The 20,045-nt window shown below is 40.8% G+C and overlaps 1 protein-coding gene across 7 annotated transcripts in view; it reads right to left on the bottom strand.

Moving 5' to 3' along the window:
• PARD3B (par-3 family cell polarity regulator beta) overlaps positions 1-20,045 on the bottom strand; it is a 399,043-nt gene that overhangs the window by 43,258 nt on the left and 335,740 nt on the right. For all 7 annotated transcript variants that reach the window (XM_072041064.1, XM_072041061.1, XM_072041062.1 and 4 more), the window contains one exon: positions 7,523-7,658. In XM_072041064.1, coding sequence (XP_071897165.1) covers positions 7,523-7,658 — 136 coding nt within the window. The remainder of the gene's footprint in view (positions 1-7,522; positions 7,659-20,045) is intronic.

Raw genomic sequence — 20,045 nt, 5'->3', positions numbered from 1 at the left:
GAAAAAAAGGGGGGTTAGCATTCTTTTTTCGAAGCGTTCTTTAACAATAAAAGTTGAAGCTGAAAGTTGAGGATAACTGGCCTTGAGCAGAAAAAACAAACTCATGTACAGCACCAGCCTTACCGGGTAAATGGAGTTCTCTTTCCCATATTTTGTGCTTTATTTTAATGCAATCTTGATATTAGATTAGCATCTGCACTACAGACCCTAGACTGGGAACTAATAAAGTTATCCGCCCAATCTCTCAATGTCTGAGTCAGTGACTTTCTTTTTCATTTTAAATAATTATAACAATGTCGCCTGTTTGTTGAGAAAAAATAGAGCCTTTATATATTCATAGATAATTGCTTATACCCAGCACCCAGCGATACATTCTAATTGCTTTTCACACCTTGGCTGTGAAGAAATCTTGAACTTTTTTAGTGTTTTTAACTGCGAGACAACAACGTAACCAGAACACTGACACCCTGGCTGCTGAAACTGTGCCTATGATGTAATTTAACAAGCAGTTCTCCTAATGCATTTTGCAGTGAGGAACTTCAACAAAACTCCAGAAGACCCAGGACCTACAGCTCAGATCTTATGCTGCAGTAATGAGAAGTGCTACATGTAAGATCTCAATCCAAAAATCAAAAGTAATCGAAAGTCCATTATTTCAGCTGGCTTCTGTCACATACTTAACTATAAAAAATAAAAGACCTGTACCCTGTAACAGCCTCAATGACATAGTTGTACTGCTTGACCTGGCTTCTTTCAAGCTTGACCCTGCTCTGCACACTCTGGGCAACCACCGCAGTTTCCCTCTCTGAGGTCATTCTGCTTTCCATTACGTTAAATGGATAAATGCTACAGTACTTCGTCAAAACTACTCTGTCTTGGTGGGACATTACCCTGAGCAGGTAGAACTGGACAGTGACCAGCATCTTTGGGCTACAGAATACTGTCTGGGACAACAGCAGCTAGGCAACTCTTTGGATCATCGATATTTTTGAGGGGAGAGATTTCTTTTTAATCAGCAACATACCAAACAAGGACATAACCTAGGGAGATTAAGCTGTGAGAATTCAAAAAGAAGTCAACCTTGTCAGCATCTATTTGATAAATGTACCGGATACCTGATAGGAAAGGCAAAGCCTTCAGCCTGTGCCTATGAAGGGGTCAAGTCTGAGGCCCGGCTCCAGGCCCAATCTAATAAATACCTTAAGCATGTGCTTAGCTTCAGACATGAATTTAAATGGCATTACAGACTTGTCTCATGATTAAGAAAATGAGAGTTGTTGTAACTGGGGCCTCTTTCCAGAAGTTGAAGCAGGCCTCTTACTAATAGCCTGAGGAAGGGGAGGTCAATTTTAAAAGGAAGCGTACTTTTTTTCCCCCTGGTAGTCAGGCCCACGAGCAGCTGTATTTGATTCCATGGTATGTGGGGTGCTGACTTGCTAGGGGTCGGGACCGAGCTGTCATGGAGAAGTACATATCACTGAGGGCAAAGTGCAAAGTAGGAGCTTTAGCAACCCCTCACGAAGGCTCAGTGTTAAAATTTCAATCCTCTTCCACCTTCAGCATGTGACACTGGCCAGAGACTGACAGCGTGCACACATGTTCAAGGGAAGTGGTCACACAGTCAGGGATCTACTGAGTGACCAACAAGTAGCCAGAAAACTATGACAGCCTATGCTGGCAGAAGCTTGCCATAAATGAAGCAAGTCACAAAGGCCCAGCTGTTGTGCAGCTCACAACTGCAACAAAGCCTTTGCACAGACCCACAGGCCAGTTTAAAGCCTAGCTCTGAAAACCCCATTTCTGTGCCCATCCAGCTGTGCCCAAAGGATAAAAGTTGCAGAGCCAAGGCTCTGCACACAAGTACAGTAATTGTTCACCACACTACATGGCATGGATTACTTGTTCCCCTCATCAATATAATTACCAATTAGAGATTTGTTTCTTGCCTCCCCAAACATATTGGCAAATTAGGAAAAATATATACAACAGAAAACCTCTAGGGCCCTTCATAACATATCAGCATGATCTGTGGCAGCTGTCATGGTCTCTGTGATACCACAATCAAGTTCTCAATTTGGGCAACGTCAGAAGAACCTCTGCTAGCTGCAAGGGACACGACCACTGGAGCATGTGGTAATGTGCAGCCTCCCAGTGCTGCCAGCCTGCGTGGAAAGCCACAGCCAGGCGGCCTGGCAGCACCACCTGCTTTTGTCCAAGTTCCTCTCACTATTTCTATGAAGAAAGAGCAAAGCTTAGAGTCCGTCTGTCTCAGAATAACCCCCCTGCACTTAAATGTAACAAAAAGCAGCTGTGTGGTGATGAGGTACCTCATGGAATAGATGGCATGATGTATTTCTGGGATTCACAGAATATTGTAGGGTATAAAGAGTACCGGCGGGCTTTGATAAGACGACATATGGCACCAGAACTGTTTCCCTTGGTAAACAAGTGTGTACACAGCATTAAGCATGAAGACACGAGCATTTCAGACTCCCCTCTGGTTCAGTTTCCCTATGCCAAATTTAACCTTTGTGTAAGTAGGAATGACTCCAAGCAAGTTATAAGAGTCACTCTTTATTACTAGTATTAATGGAATTGAATTTGGCTCTCCTTGCATGTACCATTTGGAATAGTTTATTTTTCACATGAGGTTTGGCAGGGATTTCTCTAAAATAATTTTCCCCCAAAACCTACCCCCAAAGCCAGCCTGCAAATTTCAAAATCTCTCTGCTTGCTTAGAACAGCTTTTTAGAATATACCCCAGTCTGAAACCTTCAGTATAGAGAGGTAAGTAGTGACCACAAAAAGTTGCTGATTGGTGAGCTAATCATACATCCTGGTAGAATGATTTAAATCCTCTCTTAATTAATATGTTTTAATAATATATACTCAGATACTTCTGATCCACAGCTTTCAAAACAGCTACATGGAGTAAGTCATTGCTTTTCTTTCTTTTTTTTGTTTTCTACTGACTAACAGTCTGTGGGCTCAAAGTCTGGAATTCACAGCAGTTTCTGCTATATGGTTTCACAAAGTACATAAAATTGTCACTTCTCCCATTGCGCTAGAAGACAGGAATGCTATTATTCTGGAAGATGGAATTTTGGTTTCTAGCTGTGGTCCAACACAAATGCTGGTGCGTTTTGGGAACCTAACCTATTTGAAATGCAACATCCTGAACCTGGAATTAATTGATCATGAAAAGTACAAACAGCTCCTTACTCATCCTGAAGTAAGCATAGAACCCTTTGACACATTATGGAAAAATAATGCACTTCTTAACGTTCCTCTTCTTTTTTTTTTTTTTTTTTCCGTTTGATTTTTAGGCTTGGATCCCTGCCACACACACAATAAAGTACTTGGCCTTTAACACAGACAGGCATGATTCTTCTTCCATATTCTTGACTTGGAACTGACAAAACTCAGTACGTTACAGGTTTGTTTCATTCAAAATGTTCAGTTAGTATCCAGAGGCAGGTTTTCTTATGTCTTTAGGCTACTTATCAACTTACAAACCTCATTTGCAAATAAAAAAGCAGCTCTTACAGCCACTTAACATAACGTTTGGTACAGTGAAGCTGATGTGGTCTCTAACAGGTGAAGAATTATTTGCAATGTGGCCTGTGATACACATAGTCCTTGAAAGTATATTACACAGAATATTTCAAGAATTTACTGCCACTCTGAAGGAAGGAACTGGTATTAAGTAACTTGAATTTGTACAAAGCCTGTAAGACAATCCAAGTAAATCCTCGAATAGATGATTAATTTCTCATTATTTAAATGCCTTTAAATAAAAGCATACATGCTAAATTTACAGCTTGTCTTCACGGCTCCTTTGGTATTTCTTATGACCTGTTATGACTCTACAACTCTAATGCCCTGAAAAAGTGCTCCATGAAAAGGTTCTATAACTCCTAGGGATACTGGCTAAGTTCTTGCAGCTTATTGCTTATAGGGTTCTCTCAGGGTCTGACTGATACCGCATTATATGATAATACCACATAGACCTATTCTGTCTCTTTCTGTAGGCTCCAATGGCCTTAGGATTAGGTTTGTACAGAACACTTTCATGAGTGTTCATCACTATCTGATGTTCCGCTAGGACATGAATACGTATGCACTCTGTCTTGAGCTGATGCTTCCCAGCAGACATCCTGAGTGTCAGAAAATTTCAGGGTAATCCCACAGTGTACTGACAACAACTGGCATTCTTTTTCCTTAACAATATTTACACTCACCACAAGCCTGTTCTTTGGTTAACTAGGTTAACCCTCTGACTAAGGTTTACTTTAACCCTTGTGATCCACCCTGTAGAGCTGGGCTCACCATTTGTCCTAGCTGTGAACCTGAAATGAAGGGGGGACGGGAGCAGGTGTAGAGGATTCCAAAGGATGCAAAACTCAGTGAGAAACCAAAACACAAAGGAACTGGAAATGAATTTCAAAGGATCTGGCTCCATAGCACAGACAGTGCTATATACATGCGTCTGTTTATGGAGACACACTAAACTGAATTATTCAGTTACTTACAAAAAGAAAAAGAACAGACTGTGGGGAAGGGAGACCAGAATGAAGGCGCAAAAGAGCAAAAATTTCATCCAGCAACAGATGAGAAGAACAGCAGAGGACTGGAAAATGGATGCAGGGGGTGGGGAATGGATGATGAGAGAATAGCAGGCCTATTTAAAATGAATTTTTGACCTTATTTTTAAAACATTTATGGATCCCAATTGCCTGTCATGAGATCATTTTGCCTTACAATGCTGGCTTTTCAACCAGCTCTGCACTTTAACTTGATTTATCCCACTTAAAAAAAAGTAGATTGTTAGAAATACCCCTTCTATTAGAAATTCTGTCCCATTACAGTGTCAGCTAAAGGCCACTTGTCAATGTCAGCTTTATCAGAGAGAAACTCGCCTCATGAGTTCTCAGATACTTTTTGGAGGACAAGACCCAGTGTCCATTTCTGAGGCTGTTGATTTGTGACAGGATAGTGTCTTCTCAGATTATCCTCTGTTACTTCCCAACTTATCTGCATGTTTCAGGAGATGGTGAGTAGCGATTACAGCAGCTGCTGTATGTTAGAAAGACATCATACAGAGAAGCTGGCTTAGGTAAAACAGCTGACTGACAAAAGCATAGGAAGAACTAATTGAGTATTAAAAATATATGCAGAGACCCACAATCTCCTTTCCAGCTGCAGCTTCCCTGGTGATCTTATCTCCCGTGCAAAGCAAGAAAAATTACACCAGAAGGTTTTCCTCCTCCTCAGCTGTCTCTTGACTCTTTAAAGAAAGACCTTCCGTCCTGAAGATTAGAGTAAGTTTTTATTTACAATTATGCAATTAGTCACCAGGATGTCTCTTCACTGATGAGTAAAGGTGGAAGAATTCAGCTGCTGTTCAATCTGTGTTATCACAGTACTGCTGAGGGTCAGCAGCCTGAGGCGAGTGAGATGACATTGCTTGTAAAATATCTTGAGGACTCTTCTGGCAAGATGCTTTGAGACATTTGTTTTCTTTTGAATATTTTGATTCTAATTTTGTTCCTTCATTTTTGCTTGAATGGAATGATGTAACATACATTTTAAGGGTAAAACCATATGTCAGAGTAGAATCAAGTGTTTCAGCCAGGAGTCAAGAGGGAGCAAGCTATGGCTGCAGTGTTTTCCAGACTAAAAGACGGTGCCTGTGAAAGCAAGGCTGGATGGATCAATGGATGATATTGTTGCAGTGAAGAGACCAGAAGTCTTTGAAATTTGTAAACCGCTTCAACAAGAGCAACTGTTTCAGCAACAAACTTCAGTGTATTAAAGCCCTCAAGGTAAACTCTGATTTTTGAGCAGACTACAATTCCTCACAACAAAAAACGTTTAAAAATATTCTGCATTTGAAGGACAGAAAGAAACAATCCTGGCCACTATTATTAATCAATTCAAGATTGAGATACTCAGAGCTCCCTTTCAGCAGCTCTGATTAAGGACAAGTTGCCTCACAGGAAAAGCAAGGCTTTGGAAATCAGTAATCTCAGGGTATTATACCTAATAGGAAAGGCTTAAAAAGGATTACCTGGAAGAAACCTTTGTGAATCTTGGGAAACAACACTGGACCATAAATATCAGCCTCCTCTGAGGATTAATAAAACTATCAGTTTCAGATAAGAAGTAAAAAACCTCAGGCTGCTGAAGAGGTACCACTGGGCCAGTCTAGGGCCTCTGGCAGAACACTTCACACACCGTACAATTTCAGCAGAAAGAAGCATTTGATGAATATTCTCAGTTCAGTTTACAAAAGGTATTCAGAAGAAGAACAGGAAAGTTGGGCCACAAATTTTAAGGCAGTAGATTGAAGTTAACAACTCTAAGGAAAGATTATTTTGCTGAAAGTGAAATTTTGGGTACCTGAATGATAATATATACAAAAACTTTTTGGGGCTAATGAACAAATATAAATGTTAATTTATGTAAAAACACTCTGTATCTGTGATTGCAATAAAATCTAGTCTCACACAGGATTTTTTTGGACTATAACCCCAATCACTGAAGATTTCACTTCAACATTTGCACTGATAGTTTGGAGGACATTAAAAACGTCAGTTCAAAGCTCAGGTGCATTTAGATTCTTAAGATTTTTAACATAATTCTGTCTCTTTTTTTAACTAAAATTTCAAATTTAGCATAAATTGCATCGTATCAGAGTTACATTTTTGAATGCTTGCTGATTATAATTACTTCTAAAGAGACAGAGTCCAACTCTGAAGTCTGCTCAGGTAGAGCTGAGTGCCACAATTGTCATCCCATAGATTACAGCTGTTGCATTAAAAATCCAGCACTCTTGACTTAATCTCAGGTTCTACCACAGGTTACTCTTCTTTAGCAGGATACATAATATGTCTCTATGTAGTGCAATTCCTGGGTGTAAGATCAAGAAAATAGCATATCTGTAACAGTTCTACTATGGCAGTAAAAGATTTTAAGACCCTTGGACAGAGAAGGAGTAAGTTATTCCATTTTTCACTTTATAAAGGTGACTGAGGATGTGTCACGGTCAGATTGCTATTGTCAAACGTACAGAAGGAAAGGCAGGGGTAGACATGCCTGTATTTCCTCCCTCTCACTTTGCAGCTAAGCACAGTGAGAGCCTGTTGTTCTAATGCTGTCATTAATCCAGGGAATCACTGGATGAACTGCCAGAATACCATAAATCCTGCTGAAAAGCCTTGATGCTACCACGTGTGACAAAGTTTGGCAAGGACTGCGTATCTTGGACCACCTCAGGAGAGAGGAAACCTGGGCCTAGATCAAAGACAGTGAACAGGCGTGGTATTTTTTAGCCAAGTTTTCATGTTACCAGTGTTTTCTTTGGGGGTGGGGGAAACTGGCATTAAGGATTTCTCTAATTCTGTAAATCCCCCAAAGTCATGTTAGGCTGACACAAGCTTTCTGTAAAATACAAACAAATGGACATCTTCTGCAAACCCTGAATGCTGCAAGCACACTTTGCAGCACATTGTAGACCTACCCAATGCTGGTCGTAATCAGACGGCTGCGTTCTTACTTCATCGTCCTCATAGAAGGGTAAGCCCTCTCGCCTGGCCTGATGGTACTCCTTACGTAACTTCTGGATACGATCAGCATTCCCACCACCTGCACAGCCACTGAGAGAAATAAAAAATGGTAAATAACGCTCATATGTACACACACATCTAAACACGTATCAGATACCCACGGGAGCACACACAATTCCCACACCTGAGACAAATGGATCGTGACTGTTTGACTCTCGACTTGCACAGTGCCCACAGGCTCACATCACCAATATTTTTGCCTTCTTGTATTAATACAGCTCCTAATTGTGAACTTGATCCACATTTTTAAAAAATGCTATCCTTGTCCAAAGAACTTAACAATTCCAGTACAAGACAAGAGACAACAGATGGATGCAGACAGATGGGGGAGCACAAGGAAACTTTTAACATTCCTATGAGCAGCTATAAATGGCTATCATATTTTAATAATAATGATGATGATGATGATAAGCTGCCAGAAAAATGTTTCCTTTTGCTCCCACGCTAAATGTGGAATTTCCCTAAAATTGCATTTGTTCAAGGTAAAGAATAGACTATATTCATAGAGAAGCAAAGAAAAAAGTTGTACCTCCAAGAAAACCCCACACAACAAAAACAGAAAACAAAACAAACAAACAAACAAAAAGCAACTGTCAAACAAAAAAAAAACTTACTCCCAATTACACAAAGAATTAAAACATCATCTATGAAAATACAGGGGAGGCAAGAGACAGGAAAGCAAAGTACCAAATCTCGATTCCATTTTTTAAAGGTAGTATTTAAGCAGCAATCCAACAAAGACTCACTTCTATGCTGGCTACACTTCAAGCTGCCCTGGTAAAGCTAGCTGAGTTTAGTTTGTCAAGTTAAACACATGCTCGTCTTTGTGCTTTTTGACCCTGATAAACATTCCAAAACCTTACGGCTGGGCTTGCACAACTGTGGAAGCTCACGCCACTATACCTGAAAGGACTTAAAGAAAAAAACCCAACAAAACAAACAAACAAACAAACAAACAAAACCAAAAAAACCTGAAAACACCTAGGAATTCTAATAAAATAAAATACCGGCACATGAAAATTAATAAATTAAATGTTCCTCCAGACCTATTTCCAGCCTTTCTCTGGCCAGGCTGGGGCAAATACTGACCACATAGCTCAGTAGCATTTATGAACTTCCACAGGGAATTGTTATAGAATTTATCTGTAGCCACTTCTAAACTCACACTGTTGTTGTTGTAGCACATATTCATATATTTTCTTAATCTGCAACCTCAACTATGCCTCACCAGCAAAGGGCTATAGAGATACAAACTTATTCATGAGCTCTGTGGAGCATCTTGTCATACTGCACTCCACTATGAGTGTGCCAGAATCTAGGTAAGCCTTTTATAGGCTTTGCATAGCAAACTGAGTTAGGAAAGTACACAGAGAAGACTGAACATAAACCCATCAATTCAATAAGTAGTTTCTAATACCTAATAGCAATCTAGAATGGTGGCTAAATTAGGTTCAAAGTTAATTACCAATGGAGAGAGTTCCTATGTAGAGTGCAAATGCAAATGAATATGCAGGACTGGAAGTGTTTACTGGCAGCATCAGTATGTTTCCACGAAAAAATCAAACAAATTACTTGCTTTCCCTGGATCCCAAGCTATCCAGCCCCTCTACTCTACAAAACCCCAGAGGTTTTAAGCTTCTCTAGCTGACTTATCAACCTCTTCCAGAGGAAGTTTTTCTCGTGATCTGCCACGACAGCGCAGAAAGCTTGCGCAAACTTTGTGGATTATTGAAAAAACAACCATGCCCACAGTATATTCTTTTTTTCCCCAAGACTCTTTTCATAGATAAATGCCTCTGCCCCTTGCATGTATTCTTGTCAAATAGTGGAGAACCACCTCCAGTTCGCAAGTTAAGGACTACCTAATGGGGGATATCACTTAGAACAGTGAAGCTTGGTCCACAGTTCACAAGCAATACAATACCTGTGAAATCCTCTGACTTGACTTGTGACTACAGATAATGAGTTTAATTAGGGCTGCTAAAATACAGATAAGGCCCGAAGTGCAATGTTATCCTTGTTGCTTTGCCAGCGTCATTACCCAAAGCACCACTAGCTGAGAGAAGGAAATGCTGAAATACACACAACACAGCAGGTTTGGTTCCAGCTGGGCCGGCTCCCTGCTGCTCTTTGCGAACAGTGTTAGCATCCGCAACCAGTGGCCTGATAGCCACTGCACCCCTTTCTGCCTCCAGGTATTTTGGCTGACGAGGTTATATATATATATGTATATAAATTGGGCCTGACAGCTTACTCTTTGGCAAACCTCTGCCATGCCATATTAATAAGTACAAAACCTCCCCATGAGAATGAGTAGGAACATTTGAATGAAAGATAGCACCACATGGAAAGTTATCCATCTGGATTAGTGTGAAAACACAAGCATAATCTCTGTGGAAACAAGCAGCTCCGTGAAGCCTGATTTCCTGTGCTTCTCTCCTGTGGGTTCTCTGGTGTCCGATAATGGGACTGAGTTCACGCTGCCGCGCTTCTCCCGGGCAAGGGCGTTCATCTGGACCCCTCTAATAGGCTGCTTATTTTCATGAAAATTACCTGATTTAGCATCCTTTGAACATCTAATCATCTGTCAAATCTGGTCAGAATTGGCCAGCAAGATCAGAATCTGTGAGGAAGGTGCGGGTAACAGATCAGAAAGGGGACGATCAGTGCAATGTCAGCTTCATTTTTTCAGGAAACAGTTAGAGCTCAATGGCTCATTTTTTTCTCCATCACTGTTTACAGGCACAAATGTAAAAGACATTGGCTTTTGAAAGAGCTGCATATCTAGCTTACCGTGAAAGTTTTACCCACTCCTGAGTAATGCGAGATGAATATGATGCCCTGTGCAATGCTCGTGAAACAGTTCTGAATTTCAAGTTGGCTCCTGACAATTATGTGAATATATGAACCACATTCAAGCTCACCAGATGAATTCAATCAGCACTGTGCAAATATCGCATACATAATCTATTAGTTTACCCCAAAGAAACTGAAGCATTGAATTCAAACAGAATGAAGTCATCAGTAATAAAAAAAAGAAACTGATAAGGCAATATTAAAAGAAAAAAACACAACACAATTTTCAAAGATTTGCAGAGAAGATCATACATTGACTGTAAACTATTCTCCCATCTGCCTATAAGTACATAATTAAAAAATATTGGTTTGATCAGATAGCAGTTCTCAGACAGGGCTGGTAAATGAATACCAGTTCAAATGTTTGGGATGCATGACTATTTATACTGAAAAGCAACCTGCACTTACAGAAGAAATACAAAAACAATACTCCAATCAGAGTCAATTTATATTAAGGAGACTTATTGGAGCTTTTCCCCAGCCTAGTAAGTACAGCAGACGGATTTCTTTTACAGTAGCTTTACATTTAATGTAGTGCTCCTTCCTTTAGGAGACATAAATATTACAGTCCTCATGGTACCCACAGTATCATGCAAAACTCACTCCTCTGACATGGCTCCCTGCAGTATATGGTCTACAGAGAAGCGTGCAACGACGCATTTGCTGTTCTCCCTAGCGTGCTTGCAGGCTCCAACAGTTAACCTGCTCTTCTCAACCACCATGAGAAAGCTGTACGAGAAGCATCCACTTTGCATTTCATGACTGGTTTCAGAACTATTTCCTAGAACAGTGCTATACTTACAGAGACTTGTTAGAAGTAGGTGGTGGTGGGATGGACTCCAAAGCTTTTTGTGGAAGGTTTAAACTAACACATAGGTGTGGAAAAAAGACTTGGAGAAACTTTACAAGGTGTTTGGTGAAGACTGAGATGCTGATTTTAAACAACAGTAGCAAAAACTCTCCAAACTTCCAAGCCACAAGCAAGCAATCTTAAGAGAAGTTCAACAGTTGTTTGAATAAGCTGCACATACTGCAAGGACCTTTGCTGGAAATAATAATAATAACAACAATAATAGCAGTTATCTTACTAGAACAATCAAAAGAGGAAAAAGCACTTTCCTGCCAGCCATTCCGTCGTTTTGCCAGTTACAAAAGCCTTACAAACCAAAGCTTTCTTCTGGCATGGAAGAAAGAAAAAAGAAGTCTGAACATTCATCATTTCTGGGTTGCTGGGGCTGTATAACTAACTAGATTAACTGCCCCAAATCACATTTTTCTGCTTTATCCCCGAATACGCCTAAATCCCAATACAGGTTTCACTCTGACCACTGTGACTGCAAGGAGAACCGCTGCAAAACAGCCACTCCAACCATACAACTGGCATAGGTGTCCCAAAACAAAATGTAAACTGTGCTTTGGCACAGCTGTTATCTTCAAGCTATCTCTAATCCTATGTAAAATATGACCATGAAATTTCATTTCTTCATCTCTGAAGAGCTAGATGAGCAAGCACCACAGCAATAACATTTGCAATATGACAGACAAGTTATTTTTTTCAAAGAATCAAAAGATTATCGTCAGTATTTAATACGTATGGCTCAGATTTTACACAATAAAATCTCCCCTCCATTCTTCCTTTGAGTAGCTCATCTGGATTTCAATCATTCAGGTTGAAAATGTCATTTTTTAAATTAATGACTTCTTAACTGCAGCTCTCTAGATAGCACAAAATTAAAAACAAGTGTTGCACGTACAGGCGAAGATGAACCACTTAAGGCTGTATATAAACATACATTTAAAGAGGCAATAAACATTTTGTTTCCAGTGGTTTTCCTAAACACATTAATATTGCACAGGCCACTTTGCCAGCCACTTACTTCAAACACTGATTTCACCCAGCTGACTGTCAGCCTTTAAACAAACTACTTGTGCTTCCAAGTGGAAAAAAAAAAAAGTGTTTTTTAGTGTAATTTCCATTAACAAACAAAACTTAATTCACTGACTCAAGAGAAGGGACAATCTTCCATTGACAATTTGCCATAAACCCAAACTAGCTGTTACATACTGCAGGGAATGTACTGGTCTGCACAGGTATACAATGCAAAGGAGTCCAACGGAGCATGTAAGAGAATATTTCATTCAGGATAAAATTTTCATTCTGGAGTTATAATAAAGAAATATTCAAGTATGTTACTCTTTCAATTCCAGACCTTGTCTTCCTACTCTAAAGTATTACATTGCTTATGAAGATATTTCTGAACCTCAACAGTGAGAAGGAATGGTGGAAAGCGATAAAAAGAAAATCGATGATAAGAACATAATCCTACAGTATTTCAGCTTTCATCTTGGCCAGCCACTGAGAGAGCGAGTTTAGGAAGAAACGAGCATTTGTTGTTTTTATATGCATTTGAGTGAATGATACTGCAAGGAAAGACTTGTCAGAAAGTGGCACCACTGATATTACCTTGGAGGTCAGCGAATCCTCCTTTAAGAGCTGTACCTCTCTAGCCACTGGATCCATGCAAAACGTTTCACTGGTCTCCGCAATGCTTGCCTTCTTGGTCTGGGCAGGACTATACCCCCTGCACGTGCAAGCAGGAACTTTATCAACACAAAAGGGGCCCCAGCAGGACATTTGATTTGGAAACTGTGAAAAGTGGCTGGAAGGAAGACTGAACCCAGTTCCACTTACACAGGGCTGCCCCTCATAGATGGGCCGCCTTGAGAAGCAGTAGATGGATATGTAGATGGATATGTTGCTCCCTAACTGAAAGTATATAAATACAAAGCAAGGAATCACAAACTGCAGGAAAACCAACTACCCAGAAGAAGCTATTTACATCTGTTTGAGTGTATTTAACTTGCACACTGAAGTTCCCGAGTCTGTTTTACTGATACTCTGTATCTGCTTTACAATACTTAACAAAGTCATAACTGTCCTTCAGCATAACATATGCTGTCACCTTTCAGTTCTTCAGACTAACATAAAAGCAGTACAACCACTGATGTCCGAAAGGTCAAAGACTCCTAGGGCAGCACATGACTACCATTTGTCTGAATGTAAATCGAGTCCTATTGACCCTGTAACATCACTACTGACCCCTTGACATTAGGAGCTTAGTGGAGAGAAAGACGATGATATTCTTACCGACTCATTATGAAGAAAGAAGGAGAGTGAGCCTTGCACGATATGAATTAGCAGCGTCATTAACCTTTTCTTCCCCCAAATAGCTCCTAATATGTTTACAGAAGCCTCACCCGAACTATTTGAGGATTGAGACCAACAGATTTGTATCACTTTCAGTTTTTCCAAACTGTTTATACAATACTTCTCAGTGGCTTGACATAAAGCATCCTTTTCTGTCCTTTCAAATGACATGCAACACCTTTTCCTGTTTGTCATGGCAGATGGCCTAGACATTCAGATGAGCACCATCTTTCCAATCCAGGCCACTTTTCATCTCTTTTGCCCCCCTTTATAATTTATAACTGGCTACAGTTGGACAGAAATAAAGGTATAGCCTAGTTCTTTGCTTTAGGGAAGCAAAATGGGCACATTAAGGCTTAACTTCACTGTAACAACAGAATGGTATTTGCTACTCCAACAGAAACATGAGGAAAAAGAAGACAGGAAAAAGAAAAAAGGAAAGGAAAAAAAAAGAAGGGAAAAATGGAAAGAAAAAAAAAGAAAGGAAAACAGGAAAGGACACTTTCTTGTTAGCAGCCAGTTTGTCATCTTTACTTCACAGAAAAGATTATTTTTTTCTTTTCTTTTCTACTCAGTGTATTGTGCCTCATCAAAAAAGCAATCACCAGACTAACTACTAATAAAAAAAGACGCCTTACAGTTCAGGCTGGTTAATGACAATGCCTGCTCCTGGCATGTGACCAGTTTACTGCCGTCTTGTTGATCCGAGATGTGCACGTGTCTCCAAAGGGCTAGGAAAGCAGGGAGATTAGGGACTCGGCTGCTGACAACAACCAAACTCTCTATAAACAATACACAATGAAAATAATGAAAAACAGATTTTCCTGGTATTTTCAGTAGCCTCTAGACAATGCAACAGTTTCTGGTTTCTTCACTAAAGATGATATCAATTATGCCTTTTATCTATCATGCAGATGTCACGTGTGAGGCATAATTGAGGGCCTTCTCTCCAAGGTAATTTCTTCTGGATTTACACGGCAAAGTACTTAAATTGCCTTTTTTGGCACTTTGTATTACAACACGGCTTGGGAGGGGGTATTTTACTTCCCTGATCTAAAGCAGCTGGCATATTTACAATAGATAGGTCACATCAACACACAGCGCAGATTTTCAGCCCTCCAACTCCATTTACTGCGGCTCTAACAATTCAACAAAGCAAACGCTGAATGCTAAACTCTTGTGTGGAAATGTAGCTCTGTTCCTTAATGGCTATCACACCTGCCTGCGACTGGCAGCCAGGTTTTTTCATTTGCAGACTCTTGCTTTTTTGCACTACAGTTTATTAAACTTACTGCTAAAGCTGAAATAATAAGTACTTTACAGACTTCCAATGAATTAGCCATTCAAGAGTCCCTCTGGAATTCCCTTTAGCACACACAAAGCAAAAGCAGGAGGGAGAGAAGGTGGCAATTCACCGCGGTCTTAATTTCTGTGCTCCCTTGTGAGGGAAGAGTCGAGGATCTAAGAACTTGCTCGCAGCAGATGATGCTGTCCACGTTCTAAAACACACTTTGTTGGAAACTACAAAGCCAGGAGTAACTATCCATTTTCTCTGAGAAATTACCTCTCCAAGTTTCACACAAGAGACTATATTCGGTTCTTTGTTGCAAACAAAAAAATTCGTGTCATTGCCAGAATGGCAGCAACTAATCCTCTATGTTGTTCATTTTTATAATATCTGGCCCAGGTAGAAATAAGGTACAAATCTCAATTCAGAAGTCTCTGTGTCTGTAATCCCGTTACTGATAAAGTTTATGTTTTAAAATAAATAAATGAATTAATTTATACCATCTACAAAGCATCAGGGAAAGTCATAGCACTCAGTCAATTCGCATCCTTACTACAAAGGTTTTTTTGTTTGTTTGTGTTTCTAATAAATGATCGCTGGGAGGATAACATTAATCCAGTATTAGGACCTTTACGGGAAAAAAAATACAAATGTAATTTATCTTTTTTAACTGTCAGCTGCATTTCTAAAGCTTAAAGTCTGTAGCTTCCAGCGGCCTTTTGTCTTTCTGCCATGGCAGGAATATCTTGGACAGCTGTAAGAGCTTTGTAAGCTATCTTTCTCAAAATCCATTAGCTAATTCAAGGAACCTAATTAGAGCTGCCATTTTGATGGAGCATATTGAATGTTCTGTATAAACTAGTAACACCATCAATGTTTATTAAAAATTGCAAGAACCAAAGCTCTCAGCTCTATATAAATATTAATGGACAGATACACAATACTTACTGAAATACAGATAGCGTGTTCACAGAAATACACACAGGTATACTTAGAGTAACAATCCAGTGTGATGTCTTTATTCCCAAAGGGTGAAGTACGGAAGCAAAATCCAGGGACTATTTTACACAAACTGCTGAAAATTGACTGGCTTCCATTTACACTATCCTTATGCACATTAAAGGAAGCAAAGCACACTGAGGATGAGTCGTTTCTTGTGTTTTTCCTGAGTAGTGTGCTGACAATTTGGAGCGTATTCAGAGCTTACCTCAAGAATGCTCTCCAGCTGGAACTGTTTTTTAGCCCTCTTAACCTAGCCACTCCAATCACCATACTTTGTAGACATTTACACGTACTCCACTACTGCGCTGTTTAAGGGCACCCACAGATTCAAAGGGAATTTACACTGTAGAGCTAAAATGCAAGTTTTGCTGTAGACAGCAACAAAATCAGTAAAAGGAGCCAGACATCTGGAGCAATGCTCTCCTACGTTCTGCTGTGTAAAAGCCCAACTATAATGAAAAAGCAACTCTCAGACAACGATACAAGACACGAAACACTGACCATTCTAAGAATATCTCAGAGATCTAATTAGGTTAGGCTGTACAAGCATATGCCTTTGGCTGCAGAAATACAAAGTTTTCTGGCTACTTCACAGCTTTGTTTTTAACTCGATACTTCATAAATGAACTACAGAAAACCTCATATGTTACCATTTCAATTTGACGTACGCTTTCGTACGCGTCTAACAGTGCCTGGATTCTATTTATATGTACAACTGAATATACGTGCATAGAAAAATCATCGGATTTGCTACAGAAAGACAGCAGATGTTCTTATTAAGCCACTGGCACATGCAAGGTGAAGCATGGAAGCCTTATAAGGAAAACATTTTACGTTCTAACTACAAGCTAAAGAAAAGCAAAGATAACAAATTAAATTATTTCGCGTGTATCTTACTATCCGTGAGCTGAAGGCAGAGCAAACAAAAGCACTATTCAGCATGCTAGGATGACGCTCACAATACACGGAGCTTCTCACAGAGGGGAGCAGAAGCCATACGCACTCCTTGGAACACCCTAACTTCACTACAGTGATCTTGCTCTGAATACAGACTAGCATGACACATGAAGCATTGAACAGACGTGCAAGAGGAACACTATTAGTTATATTTCTTGCACTGTAGTAATGCAAGAGGGCTAAAAATTTTGTAACGACCTTATCACGGGGACAATCCTGATGGGAAATTCATTTTAGCTCTCTGATAGGGCAGCGTTTCCAACTGATAACTGATATCTGAGCAGTTTCACAGGAACACGCTCAAAAGTCAAAACAACAGTTACCACTAGCTTCTCTCAGGAATTATAAATGGCAAATTTAGCTTGTGGTTATTGCTTAACAGAAACCCTGCCAGATGCCGAAGCAGTTGATGGATTTTGCAAAGTTCTGCTGCCTTCGGGGCCACCCTGCCTACCCCAGCAGCACCTCCCTCCCCTCCACGGGCACCTCTCCCCCGCACAGCATTTTTGCTCACGTTTGCGATGGCTGGGGAGCACACATTCCCTTCAGCTAGCTTTCATCGCAAGCTCCACATCAACAGAATTAAACATTTTACAAGCTGAACTGTATTTCGGAGAAATATTTCTGCACTCAAGGGCCTAAATTAGCAGTGGAACTTTATTACTTTTTATTCTGCAGCCCATGGAAGCTCTCAGACTTCCACGCATGCACAGCTTCTCTCACTCCTTCCTATTGTGGCTGCAGCTGCACCGCAGCTCCCTGAAATGACTCCCCCTTTTCCACTCGGAGAGGTGGGGGCAGATTTTCAGGTGTTGAAGATGGAAGGTGAAGAACTGTTCCTTTTCAGATTTGGGTTGAAAAATGTTAAATTAAAACAGAAAAAAGGCATGGAATCTTCAAGCTACACACAATCACCTCCTCGTACATCTCACCTGGAAGAGGAAGAGCAAGCCTGCATCTCAGCATTTGGTTGGGATGTCTCAGACACCCTGAAGCAAGTGTTCTGGTTCAGGCCCATCCCTAGCCCTGCCGAATGATTCCTCTCTCTTTTCCCAAATAAAAAAGGAAACACTGTTCTGCACCTTATAATTTTCTCTGTTTACATTTGCTCATATGGTTTCAAGTGGTGCGTTTAGATAAACAACTTACAAATCCTCACATGTGTTTTGTCTCGCTGCACTCATTCTCTGTTCTCACCCTGATGTTCCGAAGTTTTCCCTTCGTACCTTTCAGCCGAGGATGCCAGTTTCCTTGGCCCCTTACCAGCTTCTCACACAAGTGCATCCCCGTCCCGTGGGCTGTTCTAGCACCTTCCCCGATGCATCTAGGTCAGCGTCTCGCCTTCCAGCACTCCTTGAGCACCATCTCCCAGAAGCTTTTCACAAAGCAGTCTGCCAGTACCGATCAGGCTGCAGGTGGTTTGGGGCACCCAACAACACTTCTTCCTTTCTGCACTGCTTCAATATATAACACATTAACAGAGTATATATGTTCATGTATAACATCTTAACAGAGCATTAAGCTCACAGGGTCAAGCTCTCACAAAGAAAGACTTCCCTTTACTCTGAGGCACACACTTACTGCCAACCACGCTGCCCTGATCCAGCTCCTCCCTATATACGTGTCTTTTATTCTCCCCATCCCCTGTGCTGCTCCAGCTATTCCTGTCCTACCCCTCCATGACATTTCTTAGGATTTTGCATTCACCTTGGCTTTCCCTTTCCCTCCCCTAAAGTGGATCACAATGGCAAGGGGACACTGATCGTACCCAGGTCACCTCGGTGCTCTCTGCTGCGCCGGGAGCCTCCCTGGTCCCTGCAGCCAGGAGAACCTACTGCTGGAAAAGCACGTCTAGGCGCTGGCAGCTCAGGACTAGCGCTTTTGGTGAAGTCAGCAGCCAAGTTTCCATCATGTGTGTGGGAAGTACTCTAAATCTTATAATTTAGTCAAATTGTCAATGTTCAAGGGGTGGCAAAAGGCACAGTCTGGTATAAGACTAGGCTGTGTTCCCTTCCTAAATATAAAGGCCCTGTTCCAGAGGATGGAAAGACTACAGCTTCTTATTGAAAGTATCATATGCTGCTTATTTTTACCTTTTCCACAGACAAACCAACCCCTTGCCTCCTCCCTCCCAGCCCCCCAAAACAGCTGTCATCATGTTCCAGAGAAATTCGGCTTCAGCACACCTCCTACATAGGCATTTTCAACCCAAATGGTTGAAGGCTGGTTATTAGCAGACAGAAACATGTTTTTCCCAGTGGAAGTCAGGCCTGCAGCTCCTGCGGCAAGTGGAGCAGTAGGGGGCTGTGTGACTGACCCCCAACCCGCCCCCCAGCACTGCTCGTGCCTGGCACCAAGTCCTGCTTCCCGGTCCCGAAGGCAGCACAAAGCTGGTTTGCACCCGAGGTGTGAGCGCTCCCAACAACCACCACACCACAGCCACCTCCGAGGCACAGCCTGGTGAGCTCGCAGCACTCCTGCATGTGCTCCAGATTAAGCTGTAGTCAGCTTAATGAGCGGCTTAATTGATGAGTGCTACTTCCTTCACTTGTCCATTAAGATAAGTACAGCACATGGACATTTCAACCCATCAAAGACGAGAAAATGCATTAATTTTGGTTTTCTTAGAGCTGTTAATAAATCTGACACTGTCTGGCAGTTTTCTTCATTTCCTACCATTTGACAGATACTGTGATCGCAAGTTACAGAAGATGTTTTTCCTCTGAAATTATCACTCTGGTAATACAAGACAGAAGGAAACTTTATCAAGATACCAAGAAGCTGGGTATCGTTTTTATTTTTAACTTTCTGTGACTGGTTTGTGAGTATCTCTATCTGATCAAAAAATAAAATCCATCTAGTGCTATTAAAAATATGTAGGCACACATTACAGATGACTGCATTACGGCAAAGAGTCACACTGTGTGTTTATTAGCAAAAGTTAGTATTCCTCTCGTACAATCAGCCTGGTTCTACTGAGATCTCTCTACTGTAGAACCTCCTGCAACTGTTTTCTGCCTCTTTTTCTCTCTAAAATTGACATTTGTATGGAATCAAGAAAAATCTTCCTTAATAATTTTTCATTACTAATGGATTTTTTTTGGTA

This window comes from Anas platyrhynchos, chromosome 7 (assembly GCF_047663525.1).
Source record: "Anas platyrhynchos isolate ZD024472 breed Pekin duck chromosome 7, IASCAAS_PekinDuck_T2T, whole genome shotgun sequence".
Taxonomy (NCBI): Eukaryota; Metazoa; Chordata; class Aves; order Anseriformes; family Anatidae; genus Anas; species Anas platyrhynchos.
Note: the sequence above shows the minus strand (reverse complement) of the source record. Positions and strands in the feature narration are given on the sequence as shown.